At 38.0% G+C, this 26630-nt stretch overlaps 1 protein-coding gene across 1 annotated transcript in view; it reads left to right on the forward strand.

Moving 5' to 3' along the window:
* Window positions 1-25789, forward strand: part of kcnb2b (potassium voltage-gated channel subfamily B member 2b) — a 222967-nt gene extending 197178 nt beyond the window's left edge. The window contains 1 exon segment of the mRNA XM_028803623.2: window positions 22872-25789. Coding sequence (XP_028659456.2) covers window positions 22872-24977 — 2106 coding nt within the window. The 3' untranslated portion in view covers window positions 24978-25789.
* The last annotated feature ends 841 nt before the right edge of the window (window positions 25790-26630 follow it).

The raw sequence follows: 26630 nt of genomic DNA on the forward strand, positions 1-26630 counted from the left end.
AATGCACATTAGATTAGATAAGATTTGATTAGATTAATCTTTATTGTCATTGTACAGGTACAACAAAATGCAGTTTAGCATCTAACCAGAAAGTGCAAATAACAGAATAAGGTGCAATAGACATTGGGTGCAAATTGTACATTAAAGCATAATAAACAGTATGGTGCCATAAGACAGCATACAAATTAGAATATATAACAATATGATATATGAATTTATAGCTAGTAGTATATAAAAGAAAGAGTATATAGATATGAATAAATATAGATATATGAAATATTTTATATAAAGAATAGATATCTGTAAACAGGTGAACGTATACATAGAGTACAGTCAGAAGTTACTGATATTTAGAAAGGTCAGCTATTGAGTGTTAAGGGTTGAGAGTTCAGAATTGTGATGGTGTTATGAAAGAAACTGTTCCTGAGCCTGATGGTGCGGGACTGAAGCCTCCTGTAGGGCCTCCGTAATGGGAGGAGGGTAAACAGTCCATGGCTGGGTTGTGAGGCATTCTTGATGACGCTGCGAGCCTGTCGCAGACACCATGTATGCTGCAGGTTAACAATAGTTGGCAGCAGGATACCAATGATGTGTTGGGTAGTTTTCACCACCTGTTGCAGGGCCTTCCTGTCAGCTACAGAGCAGTTGCCATACCACACTGTAATGCAGTTTGCCAATATGCTGTCAACAGTGCAGCGGTAAAAGTTCAACAGAATCTGAGGAGACAGTCAGGCTTTCTTTAGCCTCCACAGAAAGTAAAGTCATTGTTGCGCTTTTTTAACCAGACTGGAAGTGTTTATTGTCCAAGAAAGGTCCTCAGAGATGTGGACGCCCAGGAATTTGAAGCTGGAAACACAGTCCACCTCAGCCACATTTATATGGATGGGAGTGTGTCTGCTGCCATTAGTTTTCCGGTAATCCATAATGAGCTCTTTAGTTTTATTCGTGTTGAGGGCAATGTTATGTTGCTAGGTGCTGAACCTCCTCTCTTTAGGCTGATTCGTAGACTGATTTATGATGGAGCTGGAGCCAAATAAAGGGACACAGTCATGGGTGAAGAGGGAGTAGAGGAGTGGGCTGAGTACACAGCCCTGTGGAATGCCAGTATTCAGGATCAGGGTAGAGGATGTTTGGTTGTAAGTCTAGTGTTCAATTGCAAAGAGAGGTGCTAATGCCAAGGTTGCTGAGTTAAGTTACTAGATTGGATGGGATGATGGTGTTAAATGCAGAGCTAATATCAACAAATAACATTCTGATGTAGGAGTTGTTGTTATCCAAGTGTGACAGGGTAGAATGAAGAGCCAAGGATATGACATTCTCCATTGACCTATTTGGACCATAGGCAAACTGGTAGAGATCTTGTGTGGGAGGTACGCTGGATTTGAGTTGGGCCAGAACCAGTCTCTCAAAGTAGTTGGTGATGATGGGGGTGAGTGCAACAGGGCAATAGTCATTCAGGCTCCCTGGATAGGATAGTTTAGGCAACAGAATAATTGCGCGACTCTTCAATTCCACCCGGGGGGGGTAAACATTAACATTTAACATTATACAAAGTTATTGTCTGTTTTTCACCTGCATTATTATCAATCTTTAATTTAATATTATTTATTGTATCAGTATGCTGCTGCTGGAGAATGTGAATTTCCCATTGGGATTAATAAAGTATCTATCTATCTATCTATCTATCTATCTATCTATCTATCTATCTATCTATCTATCTATCTATCTATCTATCTATCTATCTATCTATCTATCCATCCATCCATCCATCCATCCATCCATCCATCCATCCATCCATCCATCCATCCATCCATCCATCTATCTATCTATCTATCTATGCAGGGACAACCGCCTGGGCCAAAGACAGATTGAATATGGTACTGTAGACCTCAGACAGTTGCCCAGTACAGGCCTTAAGCACACACCTAGGTATGCCATCTAGACCAGCAGCCTTGAATGCATTCATTTTGCTCAGTTCAGATTTTACAGTGGTGGTAGTAAGTCTGAGAGGCTGATTGCCTGAGGGAGGAGCAGTTTTGGTTACAAGTGTTTTATTCTATCGATCAAAACAAGCATAAAAGTTGTTTAGCTCATCAGGAAGGGAGACATCACTTGATGTTGGAGTTTTATTTACCTTCCTGTATTCTGTGATGGTCTGGGTGCCTTGCCACATACATCTGGGGTCAGAGTTTTTTAAACGATCCTCAGTTTGTTGTTTGTATTTCTGTTTGGTTCTCCTGATGCCCTTTTTCAAGTTGGCCTTGGATGTGCTGTAATGAAAGTCCCATCTGGATGTGCTGTTTGTTGTCAGCTAACAGTAGCATGCAGTTCTTTCATTGCAAGCTTAGCGCTGGCATCCGGTGATACATACTCAGCAGTGATGATAATGGATATGAATTCTCAGGGTAGGTAAAAATGTCTATACCTAATCATCAGATATTCCAGATCATCAGAGCGATGGTTTTCCTTTACAACAGTGTCCTCACACCAAGCACATCGTTCACATACTGTACATGCACAGAACTCCACCTTTGATCTTACCGGTATTCTCTATTGTTCTTTTGGCTCAGGAGACAGTGTGCCTCTCCAGTTCAATAGCGATGTCCAGGATACAGTCCTTTAACCATGTTTCGGTGAAAATTATGATGTTGCAGTCCTTAATATGTGAGTGTGAGGTGATCTGTAGTCATAGTTCATCTAGCTTATTCACTAGAGACCAGACATTGGTGAGAAAAATGCTCGGCAGAGATAGATGGTGGGGGGTTTGCCGAAGCCTTACCCGAATATCTCCATGCTTCCCTCTCCTTTGTTTATGATCTCAACACTGCTGCCTTCCTGGCCTTAGAGCTGACTCACTAGACCTGGCTATCTTCAGAGGCAGCTGAACATTGTCCAGTGCTGCATTTCACAGCAAAGGGAGCCAATATTCAAAAGTTCTAGTTGGCTATACAACATATTCGCATAGCTGTATCCGGAAAAAATAAACAAAAATAGTAACCATAATACTACTACTTCGTAAAAACTGGGAAGGCACAATATGCACTGCCACCATAAATAATCTAGAAAATACCCAAAAAGCACAACATAAATGTCAAGAAAATTTACAATACCAAAATTGAACATAACTTCAACTCACTGACATATTTTTTTGACAATGTATGTTTAAGGGTGCAACAACATGTGTTCTTTGTTCACATGATGAGATAGATTCATATGAACCAAAAAAACGTGTATTTTGTATTCAGGTTTATGGATTCCATAAACTAACTTGCATGTTGTTCTGTTTTGTTTTTATTTTTTTTTGGTTAGGGTTTGTCTAAAAATTAGTTTGGTTTTTACTTCCTCTTAGTATATTAGTTTAAAAATTAGTCACATTCTCGGGAATTTTAACTGGCAAATTGATCTTTGATTATCACCACTCTGCCTGTACTTTTGACTACATGTTTGTTGTAGGCCAAAAAGTTGCATACTTTTCATTTCCTGATCCTAGCTTTTGTTGCATACACACAGGCAGCAGCCTGTACAGAATTTAATTGTGAAAGAAACGATAGATTTTCTCTCTGTGCCAGCCTTCGTTTTCTCTGGGTGTTTTGGTTTTTGTTTAACACACAAAACATGTACCAAAAAGGTTGATTGGCTGCTTTAATGTGGCTCTGTATGAGTCCACTCTGTAGACAAACTGAACTTCCATTGATGCTGCTGGAATAAGTGTAGAATCTAGTCATTTTGTAATATAAAATAGCTTTTTTGAAAAATAGATGAAAGGTATTTATAATGATGTATAGAATTTGCCTTTCACTTTCAAAACTAGACTTGATGTTATTTTAAAAGAATTAAGTGGATAGGATTGGCGAGCTTTGGTGGGCTGAATGGCCTGTTCGTGTCTAGATTGTTCTAACATTCTAATGTTCTAATTATAGCAGTTGAGATGAGATGAGGCATTCACATTTTGCAAAAAAAAAGCCAAAAAAAGCTACATTTTCAGATTTAAATTGCAAAGCAGTTTAATATGAATGTGTTGTAAATGGGGCACTAATCACAGCACACATTGTATAAAATGTGAGAGTGCAGGTCAAAGAACAATAAGTCCTTAACTAAGAATGCAACTAATGAGGTAGTAGTTTAAAATGCAGTAAACTGGAGATAAAAGAGAGAAGGTGAAAGGAAAGCAAGGGTGAACATAAATGCAAAGATCCAATTAGGAATTCAAAATAAGTCAAACCAAATCAAATTCAAATTTGGGGTGTGTGTAGTCTATCCAGGCAACATATGGAACAAAGCAATAAACAAGCTGGACGCTCTTCTGTCTCAGGGTATACTGAAAAACAAACACATACTGAATCAATCAAGGCCAATTTAAAGTAAAAAATGATTACACATCATTTTAATGTGGGGGGAAAGCTACTGTTCCCAGATTAGAAGGTACCCAGATTTAAATAGAATGTTCAAACTCCTCACACAATGCCAGAACCAGCATTTAAACCCAAATAATATTTTACAGAATGCCCAAAAATGACACACAACCATTCCAGTTGTTTTCAAAAATAAGATCACAATATTGTAAAGAGAAGCTCAAATAATTTGGACCCCAAAGCCCACATACCGTACATAACAGGTGGCATGTTAATGATGCTGAATGCAGGCTGTTGCAGGGAAGACATGTAATCTCTCTGCCAGGGTCTTACAAATTAATGGTTCTAATGTCTAAAACAAGATTTTTTAGGAAAAAGAAAAAAAAACATAAAAAGGCTTAGTAATACTTGCTAACACTATTACAGAAACAAAAGTATCATTTTATTATTTCACCCAAATGAAAGGTACATTGTTTGATAATAGTAGACCTGTACACTTTTACCACTAACTTGTATCACCGTGTTTACAGTTTTGTGCCTGAAATAAGGTGGAAGTTATAATCTATAATAACTTGAAGTGAAGTTCAGCAAGCACACATTAGTATACCTGTTTTTGGATATTGTATTGTATTGTTAGTATAGTTAATTGATTATGATACTACTTAAGATGAGATACCTCTTTAAATTAAATTTTACAAGCAGCAGAGTAATAAAACAGAATAAACTTCAGTTAAAAAAAACGTCAAAATTATACAGAAAAGTGCAGACTTTGATACACTAATTAACAGAAGTTCAGACCTCATCCCTTCAGATGATATCCTTGCATCCGTTACAGGTCGCTTTATTTTTAAACTATAATGAGCATTTTTTTTTCTCTTGTATATTTGGTACAGCTTGTGCTTTAAATAAAAAGAAATGAATGGTCATGGTGCTTTCAAATGCAAATAATATAGTCAATCAATGTCAGTCAGCTTAGGTTTACTCCTAAGAAATAGTACAAAAAGAAATTTGCATAGGTTACATCAAGGGCACACTGTACAGTATGTTTTTACGTAGATAACTTTGTGCTGGGGTTGCTTCTTCTGTGATGAACTATTTACTTCCGTACAGAAAAAAACTATAAAGATTTTAGTTGTCCCTTAATTTTTTGTTGTGTAAGAATGAAGTTGTACAGAATATATAGCCACAATGTAAATTTCAATTACTGGTATTGAAGGTTGTACTATATCTTTTAAAAATGTACACTACTTAATAAATACTTCCAAATACATGCAGTTTTTTTAGGCTGGTATAAATTTAGCTTCAATGGTAAATAGCGGAAGATCTTTTTAACCTGCAGCGTCATATGACTGACTTAATGCAAAAATGGAAATATTAAATTATTGGGAGATTAGAAACAGTAAAGTTACACTTTAGATATTCCTTAAGATTTACCTTCCTCCATTTCTGTTTGCTTCACATATAAAGTATACACAGTGTAAAATTAAAGCACAAAAATCTGGAATTGGGTCCTGAATGGAAAAGCCCCCATTAAGTGCAAGCAAACATATTAATTATAAAGTGTGAAGTACTAGGGTGTTGTACCATGTTAGCCATTATGAATGTAGTGAGAAGTCAAGCAAAATGACACCTTTTATTGGCTAACTAAAAAGATTACAATATGCAAGCTTTCGAGGCAACTCAGGCACCTTGTTCAGGCAACATGTAATTCTTGACTTCTCACTACATTTATAAAGTGTGATAAACACTATTGGTGTTGCCAAAGACACAAAAGTGGTATCTTGAGTTCTCTTCTTTTCATGATCATAACAGACAGGTCTTGGGACTGATGGTGGGTTTTGGTGAATGGGGTTAGTGGGTCTTCCTTTTAAAGGCAGATGCAGTTGGGAGTGCCACAGGGCAGGCAGATTGGCAGAGTTAACCAAGGATCTTCTTCTGGATCAATGACTCCACCACTGTGGAAGAGGCAGACGAATATATGAATTCTTTTGCCATTTCAACAAACCTCCCATATGCCCCATTTGCTTAGTGACATCCTTATCAACGATCTTAGTTGAATAAATTCTAAAAATGTAAAGCAATGAAAACCTTTATATGCTTCCCAATTTAGTGGTATCTTGTTAATCTATTACCAAAAAGTGCGTACGTTTTTTCCTCTCATTTTTGAAGTGGTTTTCTAGCACTGATTTATAAGATCTTTATAACTCCTTGGGTAGTGTACACTTTCATTGAAGTGTAATTACAAGTTTAGCATAAAGTGTGATTATTTTTCCCTTATTGTATACCTAGTTAATGTTTCATCATTTGACAAGTATAACTGAATAGAATAAGCAGAGTGCAGTATGCTTGCCTGCGTAAGTCTTTTGTGTTCAAGGTGGCCATTATCTTTCCCAGTCTCGTTCTGCCTGTGCAACAGCTAAGGGCTGGAACTCAAACATGCCCTCTAGTGGAACCAGTGAAATAGCAGCATCTATCATAGGATCGAGATGAATTTAAAGGTAAAAAGCAAAAAAAGATTTTTGAAGCTTACTTATTCTTGAAGCTCTTAAAATGTTTATGCACAATATAATGCAAAAAAAGTCTTAATTGTTGTATTTCAGTTATCCCAGATTAATAATTTGTGTTTTTTTTTTTTTTGTCAATTAAAGTACTTTTGTTCTTCTACAATGATAGGGCAAGTCAGGTTGTTCACTTAAACTTTGCAGAAGCGCCGTAGAATATGAGATTGAAAAAATGGTTAGGTAAAACCTTATGGTAGCTACATTTTACCTATCATCAATCAAAAGAAGCAACATTTTTGTAGCTGATGACTGGTAGTGTTAGGGACTTAGCAGAACTTTGTTAGCTAGTATAGCTAATGGCTTTTACTCTCCCATACGTTGCTGGCAGTGTTAATACTTGGAGCTCCCATAATGGAGGATGAATTCTGTTAGCTGTAAATGGAAGAATAGCAGAGTATGACTGAGTATGGAGTATGGAGTATGAGGACATGGTAACCCACAAGAAGCATACAGTATTCTTACTTCCATACAAAGTCACTCTCCACATTCATTGCTAAAAAAAATTGTCAACACACGCCATCAAGAGGCAGGCATCAAAATACAACTGCGTGTGTGATGGTGGGTGGTATCTGTCAGCTGCTCTGTCACTATAAAGCCATTTTATATTAGTTTGGCACATACTAGAGTTTGGATTTTTTTTAAATTTGGAAACCGTTTATATCATACCACATTCCAGCAAAATGGCAATTAAATTCAGATTTGCCGTGATGTTAGGTTTATTGGTCAGTTTAAACTGGTCTATTTTGAGTGAGTGCAGGTAAGTAGAAGACTTTGTGCTATGGTAGAAAGTGTTATGTGTAAGAATGGGTTCTACTTTGTGAGTGATGTTCCTAGAATATCTTCCAGTTCACCATACCTATTTCTGGGTAAGTGGGTTCACGCAGTGGATAAATAATGGGAAATGAATGCAGCAAATAACACTCTACATTGATCCTCATACTGTAGGTCATATCTACTTTTTCTTTTATTCCATGTACTGAAAGTCCACCTCCCACTCACACTGCATAACTACAAATTATCTTCATTCTATTTGAAAACTCATTCTTCTTCAATGAAGATCACTTCTATTTTCAGTACAAACATGCCCCAATTGAGGAAGTTGTACCAAGAAATGTTAGTTATTGCTGAAACAACATTTTGACTTAATTACTAGAAAACTCATTTATGATCATCATCTGTTTGTGTCAAACTGTAATGCATATGTAAAACAGTTTTGTGACAGACATTTCCACAGTTATGTGATAGTATGCTTCCAAGTATAAAATATTCTGTTAATTCCTGCTTCCTAGAACACTGCTTAATTATTTTATTTGTGGAATTGCTCATGTGCTACCCAAGCTGAAAGCCTTTATGCTGAAATCGATGGAAGCCATATGTTTATCTCGGGTTTAAGAATGGTGGCCTACTTTAAAACTTGTTTGCTTTATTTTTAACGTGCCTGGTTCAATAAACATAGGCTAAAAAGAAGAGCGTCAATTTTGTAATATCCATTCTGGAAAATTGTGGATGGCTGGAAGGGGGTGTTAATGGCAGATTTCACAAAATGTTACCACACATATTACAGTATGTAGAAATTTTGCATTTGATTTTATATGTTCTGAAATGTATGGAATCTACTACTTATGAAATATACAGTGAAGACCCTACAGCCATGTACTACATATAAAATATTTTATTTAAAGAATAAAGACCCTGCAGACACTTATGGACTATCTATAATATTTCCAGTCTGCTGTTCCAGTCTGATATATCTATGAGGACATCTTTGATTCACCATCAAAAATGCACTCTGTCAGAGATTCTTTCTGTCACATCCTAAATAACTTCACAGCTTAGTTACTTTACCTAAGATGCCATACTTCCTATTCTAAATAGACCTTTGAGAAACTCTCACCATAGGATCTGACAGATACATTCCACATGACAGGGAAGGGTCATGGATTCATAGAAGAATGGACAAGTTTCCAAGCAGGTGTTGCCCATTTGTTAGGCACCCTTCAAATTGCTCCCCTGCCACTCATTGCTTTTTGAAAGGACAGTCACCCAATAACCTCTAATTTTTTTGAATATCCATTTTAGGGCACTAACAGGATTTTAGTAGGTGGTCTTCTGTCATAACCATTAGCAAGAGTTAGTGTAGTCTTCATTGCAGTATCTCTGCACATTTCTAAGACTGCAGTGCCCTCTGTCACTGATTGAATGCAGCTACTTATTGTTTTTATCAGAAAGAAAGAAAGAAAGAAAGAAAGAAAGAAAGAAAGAAAGAAAGAAAGAAAGAAAGAAAGAAAGAAAGAAAGAAAGAAAGAAAGAAAGAAAGATGCACGTTTAGTAGTATTATTAAAAGACTCTAGAGAGTACCAGAGTATTTCTGATGACCTCTATTTTTTTCACTGAAAAATTAAATTATCAAATGACCTGATTTACATTTATTTTGAAACGTTATCAACATTTTTGGAAATGTTTTGCCTTAAAAATGTGTAAAAAGTAATTATACACTAAATTATTTCAAACATTTTCAAGGACAAAACATTGGACCAGAGTATGTTTAAATGACAGCATGAGGTTTAAAGTCTGGAAAGTACCCTCTATGGGAAAATCATTCAGATTTATCTCTGATTAGCATAACTATGGACCACTCTTCCTTTTAGATGTCATTGCAAGGATACATTAACAAGATACTATGAATGTAATTGAAAATGCAATTATTGTAAGACTGAAGCTTGTTCAGCCTTTTTGAAATTCTTCTTTTTTTTTTTTGGGTCTCTCTCTTTAATTAAAGCCCACTGGTGCACTAGCAATATTTACATAACTGCAAATCTTTAATGAATTGCATTGTAGCAACATTTAAAAACACTGCATCAGTCTTTTGGTTTTCAAGGTCATGGTAAGGCTAATAGTCTTTTATGGTCAGCGCTTGAGGTTACAAGCTGCCTTTATCTCATAAATATCAATTGATATCTCATCAGGAGTTTGCTTGTCCTTGCAGAACACAATTGGTTCAAGGGTATAAATATAGACTGAGTTCTTTTTAACAGTTCAATTACAAAGAAGGATAGGTCAATCATCCTTCAATCATATACACAGTTTTATCATCATAATCAGATGAATATCAACTCTTTATTTGTCTAAAACTAAGAATACTAAGCTTGTTATAAAACATTTGTGCAAATGAGGTGGGAGAGAATTATTAATTATTTTTATTAACTTCTTTTAGAGGAAAAAATAAGTGACAATAACAAACTGGACTAATACTTTTGCCTCTTTTGGGTTGCGATACTGCATTACACAAAACTGACCCAGCGGCCAATTTTAGCCCTTCAATTACAGCTGCAGCCTTGCCTAAGTCAGCCTAATTAAAAGTACATCTTGACTCATCCTACAGTTGTGCAAAATAAGTATGCAAATGTACATAAAGGACATTTAAAGAATGTTTGTAGATCACACCACATTTTACCAAAGGATAATCTGAAACAGGAGGACAACTTGATAGAGCATAAGTTATCATTTAAAAGTAATGTTGTAATATTAAGGAAATTGTTCTACATTCTTTGAAAAAAACTTTCTAGTTTCAGGGTTGAGCAATCAGATACTTACATGACATTGTAGTCCATCTAAAGGTTTATTCATTTGTTTGTTCATTTGCTTAAGTGATTTTTAACAATTTCTTGTATTAAGAATTTATGAGTTTTTGCATACCCCAAATTACTCTCCAGAGAGTTTTTGGGGTTAGAACACAGGGTCAGCTATTTGAACATCACCCATGTAGCATTAAAAGTTTAAGGGCCCTGCTCAAGGGCCCAAAGGAGTAGAATTCCTTCTGTCACTGCCAGGATTCGACATGGCAACATTCAAGTTACCAGCCCAGATCCTTTGGCCACAGAGCCACCACTCCGGTAATAAAATTTTTAAAAGACAACAAAGTGCTTTAAATCATAGTATATGATATTGAATATTTTGTCTTAATTTTTTCCAACTTCCCCTGGCCATTTGGGTACAAATTTACAGTTGATTCGGAGGTTTCCTACCCCTGGGAATTCCATGATGACATTAGTTTTTTCATTAGTGTTTAGTTTATTTGTTATGAAATATTTTGAAATGTGTCTGTTGAGAAACGGCAAGCAAAATGACACCTTTTATTGGCTAACTAAAAAGATTACAATATGCAAGCTTTCGAGGCAACTCAGGCACCTTCTTCAGGCAAGATGTATCTCGAAAGTTGCCTCAAAAGCTTGCATATTGTAATCTTTTTAGTTAGCCAATAAAAGGTGTCATTTTGCTTGGCTTTTCTCTACATTCATAATGGCTAACACGGTACAACACCCTAGTACTACAGAAATGTGTCTGTTGATATTTTTGAGAATCTGTTGTTGTTATGGTAAAAGTTTACCATAATGTCATATCCATCTCCAAGTTCAGTGATTCTAAGAAATAAAATGAAATACTTGCTTTTCTTTTTTATTAAGAATCTGCTGGCTAAGACCTTTGTTTTGATATGTTTGACTCATGTTTTGATTTTGGCTGCCGTAATTCTTGAACTTCTAGTATTCAACACATTTCTGTCTTTTGACCTTGCCCTATGTCCTGTTTTCCTTATAAAACCCTCTATGCTTTCCTGCATAGTATAATAAGGGATGAGCACATTTGTTAATAGATATGAGTGTAAGTCAATAATTATATGTGCTTTTGTGATAATTTTGTTTGTGTTGGCTGTAGATACATGGTGTGTCTGTGGTCACAGTAGTAAAGTTCAGACATTGATTCATCAGTTTCATTTGTTGTTTTCAAGGAGTAAACATGGCCACTCCACCCTCTATTTGCATCAAAGAAGTGCAGAGAGCAGTGACCACAATTTCAGATGCACATACTGAGGTCTCTTTGTAAGATAGTCCATGATCCATGCCACCAGGTATGAATCTACTCCCATCTCTGTCAGCTTGTCCCTAAGGAGCAGAGGTTGGATGGTGTTGAAGGAGCTAGAAAAGTCCAGAAACATAATTCTTACAGCACCACTGCCTCTGTCGAAGTGGGAGAGGGATCGGTGTAGCATATAGATGATGGCATCCTCTGCTCCCACCTTCTCTTGGTATGCGAACTGCAGAGGGTCGTGTTGGACCTGTGGCCTCAGGTGGTGAAGCTGCAGCCTCTCCATGGTCTTCATCACATGTGACGTCAGAGCGACAGGCTGGAAGTCATTCAGCTCACTAGGACGTGATACCTTTGGGACTAGGGTGATACAAGATGTTTTCCAAAGCCTCGGGACTCTCCCCTGTTCCAGGCTCAGGTTGAAGATGCGCTGTAGAGGACTCCTCAACTCCAGCGCACAGATCTTCAGCAGTCGTGGCGATACTCCATCTGGACCCGCTGCTTTGCTGGCACAAAGTTTTCTCAGCTCTCTAATCACTTGCGCTGCTGTAATTGTGGGTGGGGATGTCTCTGCTATGCTGGTATCAGCAGAAGGATGGGTGGAGGGTGCAGTACTCTGAGGTGAGAGTGAGAGTGGGTTAGGGTGGTCAAACCTGTTAAAGAAGTTGTTAATTTCGTTTGCTCCCTTCACGTCTCTCTGGATGGTGGCACCCCGCATCGAGCTGCAGCCAGTGATGAGCTTCATCCCATCCCACACTTCCTTCATGCTGTTATTCTGCAACTTCTGCTCCAGCTTTCTCCTGTACTGCTCCTTCGCTGCCCTGAGCTGGACTCGGAGTTCCTTCTGCACGCGCTTGAGCTCATGCTGATCACCACCTTTTAAAGCCCTTTTCTTCTGGTTCAAAAGGCCCTTGATGTCACTTGTAATCCATGGCTTGTTGTTAGCATAGTAGCGTACTGTTCTTACTGGAACTACAATGTCCATACAGAAGTTGATGTAGTCAGTAGTGCAGTCAATAACCTCCTCAATGTTCTCACTATGTGATCCCTGCAGGATATCCCAGTCCGTAGTTCCAAAGCAGTCTCTCAGAGCCTGCTCTGCCTCAGGGGACCACTTCCTGAATGAGCGTGTGGTTGTAGGTAGCTCCCTCACTCTTGGTTTGTAGTGAGGCTGAAGCAGGACCAGGTTATGTTCTGCTTTCCCAAGCGCAGGCAGCAGGGTGGCGCTGTATGCGTCTTTAACGTTTGCATACAGTAAGTCAATAGTCTTATTTCCCCAAGTGTTACAATCCACATACTGGGAGAAGGCAGGTAATGTTTTGTCCATCGTCACATGGTTAAAATCTCCAGCAATTAGCACAAGCGCCTCAGGGTGCTGTGTTTGTAACTTAGCAACAGTGGAATGTATGATGTCACCCGTTATCTCCACGTCCACCCGAGGAGGGATGTATACAATAATAACAATGACGTGTCCAAACTCTCTGGGTAAGTAATAGAGACGCAGACTTACGGCCAACAGTTCGATGTCCCTGCAGCAAGTGGAGACTTTGACGTTTACATGTCCAGAGTTACACCACTTTGTGTTGACATAGAGAGCGAGACCTCCTCCTTTCTGCTTCCCACTGGTATTTGCATCTCTGTCCACTCTAACTGTGCTAAACCTGGGTAGCTCCACATTAGCATATGGGATGGTAGTAGTTAGCCACGTTTCGCAAAAACGTTGAATTGCTTAAAACGGAGACAGCTGCCTCACAGAGGAGAGCCAGAGTCGGAGATCAACGCTTGTCAAGTATGCTTGTGGAGAAGGAAGGAGGCTGAAAGGCTCTGGAGGAAAGAGGCAGAATTTACTGTGCTTGTAACTGTTGCCATCAGCCCTTGGAGACTGCTCTGGGTTTGGTGCCTTTCCGTGAATAAAATACTTTGTTTTGGAGTGAACTGGTGTCGGTGCCTGTTTGTGATGGGTTGGAGTGGCAGGTGCGTCCCTGGCCTTTACAATTGCTATCCAGAACAATTCAGCAAATCACAAAGCCCCTACATGGCAAAAGCAATGGGCAAGCATACTATGCATACTATACAAACCAACTCAGGATCCCAGATTAGGACTCGAGGCGACACCTCAGTACCACACTAGTTCAGATGGAAAGGAACCAGTGTGAGGTTTTTTATGATGGCTGGAGTGCCAATTCTTCCACCAACCCCCAGTTTTTTTCCTGCTTCCTTGCAGGTTGGTGGGCCTACTTGCAGGGCTGGATGCAGATTAACATCATACTCAGGATGGAGCAATTGCAGGTTAAGGGCCTAACGAAGTAGAGTCACTTTTGGCATTTATGGGATTCGAACTGGCAACCTTACGATTGCCAGTGTAGATCCCTAGCCTCAGAACCATCACTCCACCCCAATACACAAAGAAGTAACCTTGTTAATGTCACACATCAATTAATGCAACCACATCCATCATCTTATGCAGGCAACACCACACAATTAACCAACTTCAATCCAAAGGAAGAAACCAAGGTAGAACAAAAAAAAAGAAGAAAATCAACTGGATAAACACTCAGGATGTCACACACCAACACACACATATGCAGTCATTTGTTGTCCAAAAAGTAAAAAAAAAAACAAAGAAAGATTGACTTTTCTCTGCCCTAAGTCTTTAAATTCACATTTTGTTTCAGCTACAGTTACTCCTTATTCATGATAAGTGATCCTACAAAAACACTGATTTACTGTATATAAATATGAATATTTTGCTAAAAAAGGTTAGTGAATTAAGGGAAGATATCCATTTTAATTGTGTTAGTTCTCCTTACACCTAATGATCAGTTGATATTGAATAAGACTAAGTAGATTATGTTTAATATATTTCAAACTAGTTTAATATGAATAAATCTTTTTTTGGATAACTTCAGAATTATATTTTAACAAAAACTGAGCCTCTTAGTAACCACTGTGGTACAGCCCTTTTATTATATTCAAGACTGGTGTTATGAATGAGTCCCGCATTAAGATTTTTCACAAAAACACTCTGGTATGTAACTTGGCTATGCGGTTTCCTTGGCACAAAAGCATCTGGCCCCTCACCTCCACAATATCCATCTTTTGTGTCCCAGCTGAGAACATGTCCTTACAAAGAGGTTACTTGAATGAGCTTTCGTCCTTTTCTAAAATAGGTTCTGCCTACAGAATCCAGCTTTCTTTCTCTTCCCCAGCAATCTTTGTTAACTGCCAGTTCACCTTTACCAGCTGTTTCATACAGATATAAACATGGCCACCTTAGTTATTCATTTATTCTTGATTTAGTACACCATTTACAGTTGTGTAATGGATGAGCAGGCAGCTGCCACAAAACAGTTTGTGCTAGACCTTATGACAGGAACAATCCTTTAATTGAGTATGCTATTGGCTTAATTACAACGTGTTTTGGTCTGAAAGTAGTTTATTTGGGGTGATATTGAGGGCAGCAGCTCTTTTTGACAAGGACCTGTCATAGGATGGACTATACATTATATTTATATATATATATACTAGCTGTACCCGGCCACACGTTGCTGTGGCTCTGTCTGGTTAAATGGAAAACAAAGAAAAGAGAAAGCGCACGTTTCTAATATGTTTAATTTCACAATGCTTGTGGGTATACAATATTTTTTGTTGTTCCATTGTCTGTGCAGATATAGAGATTGTCTGGTTTGCCGACTCTAGAACACACAACATATAATTGTCCATGTGAGAAGCAATCCGTGTCTAGATCTAAACCGCACAATTCTAAAGATTGGCCCTGAGCTTTGTTGATGGTGATTGCAAATCGAATTGGGAATTGCAATCTCTTAAATTGAAATGGCATATCCGTTGGAATCATAGGAATGCGAGGAATGAGGACATCTTCACCTTTGAAAGGTCCTGTCAAGATTGTTGCTTCTACGACATTGCTCATTAATTTTTTTACTGCAAGCCGCATGCCATTGCAAAGCTTTGGCTGGTTGATATTTCGCAACATGATAATTGGCACGGCGATTTTCAATTGCAGTACGTGCTGTGGCATCCCTGGCAGATCGAGTGAATTCAAAAATTCTGTTGGATAATTAACCGCTTCATCTGCTTCCACCACAGTGTCAACGGACTTGCATGTGACTGCCTCGCTTTGAATGTTAGACTGAATAATATTGTTAAGTTTGAAGATGTCTTTGTTCTTGGCCGCAAGAATATCTTGTTCACTGAGCCAATCGTGATTCTTATAATTGGTTTGAATATTGGGAAATACTTTTTCAACCAATTCTTCTTTTGACGTCACTAAATTGCAGAAGTTATGAGGCAATAAAATTCGTCCTGAGGTCAGATCAACCGGCACCTTTCCGTTCCCAATTTCCAGCAATTGATGTGAGAATATCTCAGCTGATCGATCGTTTTGCAGCTGGACACGCATATTTGTAGTTAATTTTAACGTCTTTACGTGTCGCCACAAAGAGTATTTCAGGCAAGCATTTATTTCGTCTGCTGGTGTCGATCGAGGAATTACAGGTAATGTTTGCATGAAATCTCCTGCAAGCAATATTAATGCGTTCCCAAATGGTCTGATGTTTCCACGCAAATCTTGCAATGATCGATCAAGAGCCTCGAGCGATTTTTTGTGTGCCCTTGTGCATTCATCCCAAACAATAAGTTTGCATTTCTGCAATACTTTTCCCATGCCAGATGCTTTGGAAATGTTGCATGTGGGAGTTTCAATGAATTGCATGTTCAATGGCAATTTGAAAGCGGAATGAGCAGTTCTTCCACCTGGTAGCAATGTCGCAGCTATTCCGGACGACGCAAGAGCTAAGGCTATGCCATTTTGGGATCGAATTGCTGCCAGAATCAATCTAATTAGGAACGTTTTACCAGTTCCTCCTGGCGCATCTAAGAAGAAGATTTCTCCAACCCCGTTATTGACAGTTTGCATTATTTGATCGTAAATGCCTTTCTGCTCAAGAGTTAGCTTAGGAATATTGATTGCACATACGACAAAAGATCACCCGTGTTGTAATTTTGTTCACGACGCAATTCTACATCGAACGAAGCAGCAGCAGATCAATTCGGTGATGGCATTCCCAATTGATTGACAACTTTGTTCCCGATTTCTAAGCACAAATCTTCAATCATTATCAACGCTTTGTTGTGAATTTCCCATTGGGATTAATAAAGTATCTATCTATCTATCTATCTATCTATCTATCTATCTATCTATCTATCTATCTATCTATCTATCTATCTGTCTGTCTGTCTGTCTGTCTGTCTGTCTGTCTGTCTGTCTGTCTGTCTGTCTGTCTGTCTGTCTATCTATCTTGTAGATTTCTGCTGTGAAATCCATGTTCATATTTGAATTTTCCTTGCATATTCGACAGAAAATATCTTCAGCCATGTGCGATGAAAAAAGAAAAAAATAAACTATACTCACGAAATGACCGCTATGGTAAATGACACAGCTCAATTCCAACGCAATGTCACACGAAATAATTAAATCAAAATGAAAATAAATCGAAATCTATGAAAATTCAATTTAACAATGCAATCGGAAACATTGAAATGGAATCGTAAAATTGGAAATTTGGAAATCGTAAATGGATCGTAAATCGGAAACATTGAAATGGAATCGTAAAATATTTAGTATAGCGTGTGTTGCTTTTACATCAAACAGATGGCGCTGTTTTTCAAACAAAGCATGTTTTTACCTGTCACAGGTGTGACATCTATATAATAGTAGGTATATAAAAACACGCGCGTATTCGAATGCAACGTTGTGTCAAACTTTCAAAGCAATCGGTGAAGAACTTTCGGAGATTTAAGATTTTGAACAAACGAACATTTACATTTTTATTTATATAGATATATATATATACTGTATATATATATATATATATATATATATATATATATATGGAAGAGAAGGTCTGTGATACGGTTTGCATATTTGCAGTTGGAGATCCACGAAGGGAGAAAAAACGAATCACGTATCATAAAATAGTTTTATTCCTGAGCTTTCAACCCCTATCAGGGGTCTTCATCAGAGGATAATGCTTAGACTTACAAGAATCAAAGGCAATGTATAGCAACACATTCAGTGGGGGGGGGGGGGGGGTGAGGGGGGTGGGTGGAAGTAGACTAAGTCAGTATGATCAAGGGGGGGGCGTTTTCATCTGATAGCCAAGACTCGGCCAACTCTCTGGCACTTTTTGTACTGGCCTTAAACTTTACAATTAAACTATACAACCCCCCCCCAATCCCCCCCCCCCCCTTGATCATACTGACTTAGTCACCTCCACCCACCCCCCCCCCCACTGAATGTGTTGCTATATATTGCCTTTGATTCTTGTAAGTCTAAGCATTATCCTCTGATGAAGACCCCTGATAGGGGTTGAAAGCTCAGGAATAAAACTATTTTATGATACGTGATTCATTTTTTCTCCCTTCGTGGATCTCCAACTGCAAATATATACCCTAAGTTCTTGTCAATAAGCCGCGGCTTATCTAAGGAAAAAAGTTGTGAAAATGAAAAAATAGAATATCGGCTTATACATAAGTCCGGCTTATACATCCATCGCGGGGGTTGCGTTCCAGAGCCACCCGCGAAATAAGAATATCCGCGAAGTAGAAACCATATGTTTATATGGTTATTTTTATATTGTCATGCTTGGGTCACAGATTTGCGCAGAAACACAGGAGGTTGTAGAGAGACAGGAACGTTATTCAAACACTGCAAACAAACATTTGTCTCTTTTTCAAAAGTTTAAACTGTGCTCCATGACAAGACAGAGATGACAGTTCTGTCTCACAATTAAAAGAATGCAAACATATCTTCCTTTTCAAAGGAGTGCAAAGCAAGCAGTCAAAAAAAAAATCAATAGGGTTTTTTGGCTTTTAAGTATGCGAAGCACCGCCGGTACAAAGCTGTTGAAGGCGGCAGCTCACACCCCCTCTGTCAGGAGCAGGAAGAGAGAGGAAGAGAGAGAGAGAGAGAGACAGATAAAAAAAATCAATACGTGCCCTTTGAGCTTTTAAGTATGCGAAGCTCCGTGCAGCATTTCTTTCAGGAAGCAGCTGCACACAGCCCCCCTGCTCACACCCCCCTACGTCAGCGCAAGAGAGAGAGAGAGAGAGAAAGTAAGCTGGATAGCTTCTCAGCCATCTGCCAATAGCGTCCCTTGTATGAAATCAACTGGGCAAACCAACTGAGGAAGCATGTACCAGAAATTAAAAGACCCATTGTCCGCAGAAATCCGCGATATATATTTAAATATGTTTACATATAAAATCACAATTTAAATGACCGCTACGCGCTCGTGTTGACTCGGCGACGCCCAGAGCAGAAAGAACGCGCTCCGGCCGCTCCAACCGCGCCATGCGGGGAGTGAGAGAGACGGCAATATCTCACACTCTCTCCCCCCTTAAAGAAATTAAATGGGCGCGAGTGAGACCACTGACCTCCCTCCCTTCTATTAGTTATAGGTTATAGTACGTTCGGCTTATCCATGAGTCCGGCTTATCTATGATACGATTTTATTTTAAAAATTCGTATGATTTTTGGTCTCCGGCTAATACATGAGTCCGGCTTATAGACAAGAACTTAGGATATATATATATATATATATATATATATATATATATATATATATATATATATATATATATATGTACTGTATATTTTACACCTAGACATTATTAGTTTTCAATACTTAATAGAAATTCTGAAATATTTTAATCAGTGAAGGCTTAAGGCACCTCATTACACTGTTCAGATATTTTGTTGAAATACTAGCCATTTTGGTGCCAGTTTGCTCCAGAGATTCTAATGACTACATTGCTCTAGTTTGTGTGAATGTAGCTATGTTAGTGCACCTTCTAAATTGGACTACCATCCAATGCAAATTAAATTACTGCCTTAAGTCATTTCTCTCCAGATAGGATTAGATTAGAATAATACAGATTTATGAAATGAAACAATTTTTTTAATAATCTCTCTTTTTATTATAGCTATTTTTGACACACATTATTAAATGAACTGCTTTATCAAATTTAAGTGTTATCTGAAACACAGAGAAGTAATGAGTAAAACAATTTTAACAGTAAACAATTTCATTATTTAATTTGTGTTTAAGGTACTATACTGCGGTGGGTTGGCACCCTGCCCAGGATTGGTTCCTGCCTTGTGCCCTGTGTTGGCTGGGATTGGCTCCAGCAGACCCCCGTGACCCTGTGTTCGGATTCAGCGGGTTGGAAAATGGATGGATGGATGGTACTATACTGCATTACTAATAATTGTGGAATGACAAATGACAAGTCCAGTAAAATTGCAGGTCATATTTGTTGCATAGGCTTCTGTTTTAAGTGCAGTTTATATTTTAGTGTATGTAAGACCTTCAATGTCAGATATATTTGAACCATGTTAAATCATTAATCAAGAAGATTACGGTGCTATATGACACACAGTAACAGTGAGGAATTTAAAACAGAATGGCAGATGCTATATCCATGTGACTAAGAATCTTGTTTTACAGAAAGTATCTTTCATTGGAAGAAAAAGCCTTGTTACATTTTCAGATGAAAGGATCAGTGTATATTTATGTACATTATGTAATAATATATTTGTGGACAAACTCAACTGCTTATTTTAGTGAAGAATACTAAAGATGAACAAATTATTACTTTAGCTATTATTAACTCAAAAGTAGAATAAAATGTTTTTTAATAATTTTACATTTTAAATAGTTTCTTGAATAACAATTTACAACTCCAATTCCAAAAGAGTTGGGACACCTTGTAAAATGTAAATAAAAACAGAATGCAATGATTTGCAAATCTCACAAAGCCATATTTTATTCACAACAGAACATAGAAAAGATCAAATGTTGAAAGTGAGATTTTTTACTATTTCATGAAAAATGCTAGCTAATTTTGAATTTGATGGCAGCAACATGTTAGAAGCAGGACTTCTATTCCACACAGCTCTTAAGAGGACAATTAACACAGGCACAATATAAATGCAGTACTTACTCTTTGGTCTCTCTTCTCTCTCTTTCTCTCTGTCCACTTCCCTTCTGTGAGTGTTGCCTTCTTTCCTCCCAGCTCTGACTCGCCCGGATATGGCAGGTGGTTCATTTTATCTCGGACCCAGGAGTACTTCCGGTGCCAGGGCTTAGCCTGTTGGAAGCACTTACAGGTTTCACTTCCCCTGGCGGACCCTACAGAATTCAACAGGACAGTACTATGGCACTACAATTCCCAGAATGCTGTTTGGGCATTCCGTGCAGGGATCCTGAGCCAAGGAAGCTGCCACCTAAAGTATGGGGGGGAAGAAATTGTCTTGAATGAATTGTCCTTCCCAGTCCTTCCATTATACTGGCATCCTGACCAAGAAAGGATTCCTGTTCAGTCCTGGCTGGGATGCCAGTCTATGTATACCATCTCTTACTATATATTTATTTATATATATATGCAGTTGCTTAAAACAAAAGAAGGTAAAGACACTATGTTTTGGTTGTATAGCTTTTGTCATGTGTGTAACAGAAATAGAAAAAGCACATAGTGTAGGCAGGAGGGGAGAAGGGAACAAAACCAGAGCAGATGAAAGGAGAAAAGGTGAGAGTAGGTGAGAAAAGGCTGCCCCTAGAGAAGATTAAGAGAGAGATTTAAAAAGTTAGTCATTAAGACTTGAAGAAATATATTACCCCTGTGTAGAAATGAGCTTTGTTTTTCTTTTAAAATAGTCTTTAAAGCCCTATGAAAGAGCACAAATTAACATATCAGTGTGACTATGATAAAGGGATGTGAAATGTTCTACAGTAGGCCTTGTAAGGTCTTTACTTTTAACAGCTGGAATGTGCTTTCTAAAACGGTCTGCAAGGCTTTCTCCTGTCTAGATGACTGGACACTTTCTGCAGGAGATGCAGTAAATAAGATTTTTAGACTGCTAAATATTAAATTTACCAGAGGGACCAAATGCAATGATATTATTGGTGACATACTTAAAAGTGACACAGTAGCTCCTGTTAAAGGTCAAAGTGCCTGGTAGGGAATGTGTCTTTCCACTGTGAAGTGAGCTGCAGATAAAAAGTTTGTGTAGATGTTGTTGTTCCTTTCTTCTTCTCCTATATATGGTTCCTGCTTTTTCCATTTCATTTGTACACCTAATGAAGCCTATACAGTCAAAATGTGTCTTCTACCTTCTTTCCTTTTCAGTGTGAAAATAACCTTTCACCTTTTTTTCCTTTACTGATGCACGCTGATACAGTCCTACACTAAGTCCAAATAAATAAACATTTTCTTTATGATTTGTTTTAACAATTTTTGTAAAGTAAACTTGTAGATTAGAGGTTCACTTTTTAAAAAATGACTTGCATTGAGTTCATAGCATTCAATAGAGTGATGTTGTGGGTAGTATTTCTGTTTCAAGGATCAAGAGTCCTGTGTTTAATTTTATGCCTAGCCGTCATTTGTCTAGGGTATGCATGCTCTTTCTGTGTCTCCATGAGTTTTATTTCAGACACTCAACTTTTCCTGTCACAGCATCAAGGACATGCTAGTTAAGTTAGGTTGGACATTCCAAAGTGACCCTGTGTGGATGTGGACATTGGTGGGCACTGCAATGGACTGGCACCCTGTCAGTTCTGTTTCTTGAATAGCACCCCAGGGTTGCAGGGATAGTCTCCAGATCCCCATGATCCAGAATTGGATAGAGAAGATTTAAGCATATTGTCTGATAAATTAATAGTCATATATGGAGACTTTAATATACAGTACAGATTAATTATCAAATTTATCATTATTTGTCATTTTCAGGAAGCACAGTGGCACATTCATTAGCAATGTCCAGAGCCCCATCAGTTACATTTTACACATTAAGTTTTCATTCAACTCGTCAAAGATGTTCAGTTTGGGTTGATTAATAAATCTGTATTAGTTTAGTATAAGAGTTTAGTATATGGGTTGGTGGACCTATTGTGAAAATAAAGTAATGAATCAATTATTTGTTCCTGAGGATCATTTCTTATAATCTTTCTTCACAGTAAGTGATCTGCAGTCTACTATATGTTCCTGATGTGCTTTTTATTTCTCTTTTTTGCAGATCTTGGCTATAATATCCATTTTGTTTATCGTTCTTTCAACCATTGCACTGTCCCTTAATACGCTTCCAGAACTTCAAGAAACAGATGAGTTTGGACAAGCCAGCGACAACCCACAGCTGGCACATGTTGAAGCAGTTTGTATTGCATGGTTTACCATGGAGTATCTTCTTCGCTTCTTGTCATCACCCAACAAATGGAAGTTCTTCAAAGGCCCCTTAAATGTCATAGATTTATTGGCTATTTTGCCATATTATGTCACCATTTTCCTAACTGAGTCTAACAAGAGTGTGCTTCAGTTCCAGAATGTGAGACGTGTCGTCCAGATATTCCGTATCATGAGGATATTGAGAATTCTGAAATTAGCAAGACATTCTACAGGATTGCAATCTCTAGGGTTCACACTTCGGCGAAGTTACAATGAACTGGGCTTGTTAATCTTGTTTTTAGCAATGGGAATTATGATATTTTCCAGCCTGGTTTTCTTTGCAGAAAAGGATGAAGATGGTACCAAGTTCACCAGCATTCCTGCATCTTTCTGGTGGGCCACAATCACCATGACTACTGTAGGTTATGGTGATATATACCCCAAAACACTTTTGGGAAAAATAGTTGGTGGTCTGTGTTGTATTGCAGGGGTGCTAGTGATAGCCTTGCCTATTCCAATTATTGTAAACAATTTCTCTGAGTTTTACAAGGAACAAAAGAGGCAAGAAAAAGCCATTAAGAGGCGAGAAGCACTGGAAAGAGCAAAGAGAAATGGAAGCATTGTTTCAATGAACCTCAAAGATGCATTTGCACGCAGCATGGAACTTATGGACATTGTGGTGGAAAAAAATGAAGACATTAAAAATGATAAAGCCCAAGACAACCATCTTTCACCAAGTAAATGGAACACAGCCAAGAGTACATTATCTGACAATAGTTCTAACAAGTCCTTTGACACTAAATACCAAGAAGAAGTTAACGTTGAGTTAAAAGATTGTCTGACAAACCCTGTAGCAAGCCCACAGCATCTGAATGCTCAAAAGTTGGAGGAAATCTATAACCAAATGACAAAAACACAATCCAGTCCTAACCTAAACACTACAGACAAAGATAAAACTAATAAATCACTGCCACTACAATTAGAACTTGAAATGGAACCAGTTCCAGGCCCAGCAGATCCATTGTTAATGGAACACACAGCCACAGGTATAACTGACATGCGGAGCATTTCCAGCATAGATAGTTTTGCCAGCTGTGCAACTGATTTTACTGAAACTGAAAGGTCACCTCTTTCCCTAATGACTGGTGGTTTCTTGCAGTCAAGGTTTGCAGGTGTTCCTTCACCACTGGAAGGAATTCCTTCTATGACCCACGTTGAACTATCAAATCATGCAAAGAGCAGACAAGGTTATATCAATAAGAATGACATTTATGAACTGACTGAGCTGAACAGTGCCACTGGCATTGAAGACAACAGTGCGTTTTTACGCCAAGTTGAAAATATCCGAAGCTCATTTAAAAGCAATCCAATGAAAAACAGAAGTCTAAAAGTTAACTTTGTTGAAGGCGCAAGTGGTGGTCCACCAACGCCTCCAAGCACCACTAGACCATTACCGGTGACCACAGCAGACTTACAGGCATCACCTCCTCAGCATATCAGTACTATCCTACTGGAAGATAATTCACCTCAGGGAGAGAGGCTGTGCATTAGCTCTGATGTAACAACTGTTAGAGATTCACCACAGGGTGCAAAGAAAGGCTTTTTTGTTTTCCCCTCAAAAGCAATGAAGAGTTGCATTGAGGCAAATAGTGCAGAAAAAGATAAAAGTGCAGAGGACAGGGAGGTTAGTTTGCACAGCAACGATCAGGAAGTTGAACTGAATTGTTCCAAAGAAAACCATAAGAAGAAACATCTTGTGGAAGACGTGGCAGCCGTAGGGCCTTCTTCATCTAACACAACTGGATATAATTGCACCCAAGGTGGTTCTCCCACGGCGGGTGAGGATAAAAATGACAATAACCAAAGTGAACTCAAAGTAGAAAATCACATGTTTACGCCTGAAATCCATCTAAGGTCAGAAGAAGGAGGTTTCCCTCCAACATGTGAAACTAGCATGTGACTATTGACATAAATGTGAACCTGGGACTACAAAACATGAGAATAATAGCACACACACATGTGCTGACAAGAGTGATATTTTTGCATGGCATGAGTCATTTCATTAATTATTATCTCAAGATATAAGAGACTGCTTTTATTTTTATTTTATTTTGGCAGACAACTGACTTGAGACATAATTAAACATATTAAAAGGCTCTGTTTAGAGCACACATGTAGCAATCTGACATTTGTAATCAAAATGTAAATGTAACCTTTTATTATCATATTTTGGTAGATAATGAAATGCACAAAAGATGGACAAATCTTTAATGCATGTCTTTAAAATTGTACAGTTACTTAACGGTGCTTAGAGTTTGCAGAATGCATTTATTTGTAAATAGATCTGGGGAAAAGCAATGACAATGCAACTCGAGGTAACAAAAACACATCTTTTTTTGGAGTGCCGGCATTTTTGTCTCTGTTCATTGAATGGGTTTAACAGATCCCTGTTAAAAAAGTACAACCAATGAAAAAAGTTACATATCAATAAGGTGAAGAGGTAATGAGGCTAAAGTGCAGCTGAGAATTTCTTTTTGATTTAGAAGTAGTTTTTACATCAGTGTATAAAAATTAGCATTGTTATAGGTGTAATGACCATAAGTAGATTTTGTTAACCGAAATAACTGTGTTAAAAACCTTTATATTTCATTCAGCACTTCTAGTTGCCAAAAACATGAATCAGGAGAGGAATACCAGAAATATGATGATGTCATAATTGTCTACACAAGTGCATTACCGCCATGTGATTATTTTACAAGTCAAAGACCTTGGGTTTGATGGACAATTCACATCAAAATGTAGTGATATTGTTTGACCAGATGAAGGTTGTACGTATATTTGCATTATAATCGGTTTTCAAAAGTCTATAGAGTCATGCTATCTCCTAGTCACCTATTAGATACTAGAAGCAAACAGAAAACGTTATTGTGGTGTCTCTGTGAACACTATTTCATTCATAAAATACAACTGCTTACATCAATGGAGCAAAGACAGACTGACTCACTGGCTCAGAGTCAGACACTTCATATGAAAGTGAGTAAAGGTGGAAGATGAGAGTAGCATAAGGGTTTCTTTGCGACTAATGACGCCCTGATTTATGCTTTAGTATTGTACATTCCTGGAACAGCTGGATATGGCTGTGTCCAGTTTTTAATATAAAATTGTTAATCATGGTATTTATGGTATTCTGTACTGTACACCATAATGTAAAGTAGAGCAACATCACAAAAATCTAATATCCACTGATTTATGTAACTTACATTCTGGTTCCTTAAAAAACAACTGAGCATCTTCCAAAGGACTTTGTTGGTGTCCAGTATTGGAAGACTCTATTACTATTTAGGTACGGATGATTCTGTCACTGAAAATGTGTTCCGTTTTTGAAAATAGACAATCCCTAGTTAATTCTATATTTAAAATTATATTTAAGAAAAGATCCTAGAATCGGTGTAGCAGGTTCAGAAGTCCATAATCATGAGGCAGATTAGCAAATTTAATAAAACGTACGATAAGTTAACAATTAATACTCTATTTATCTATTTTTAAAATTGAGGTTTTAATACTACAGCCAAACCTTATTAACTCTGTCGGGAGTGTTCCCCTCCTAGATGGT

Source organism: Erpetoichthys calabaricus, chromosome 6 (assembly GCF_900747795.2).
Source record: "Erpetoichthys calabaricus chromosome 6, fErpCal1.3, whole genome shotgun sequence".
Lineage (NCBI taxonomy): Eukaryota > Metazoa > Chordata > Cladistia > Polypteriformes > Polypteridae > Erpetoichthys > Erpetoichthys calabaricus.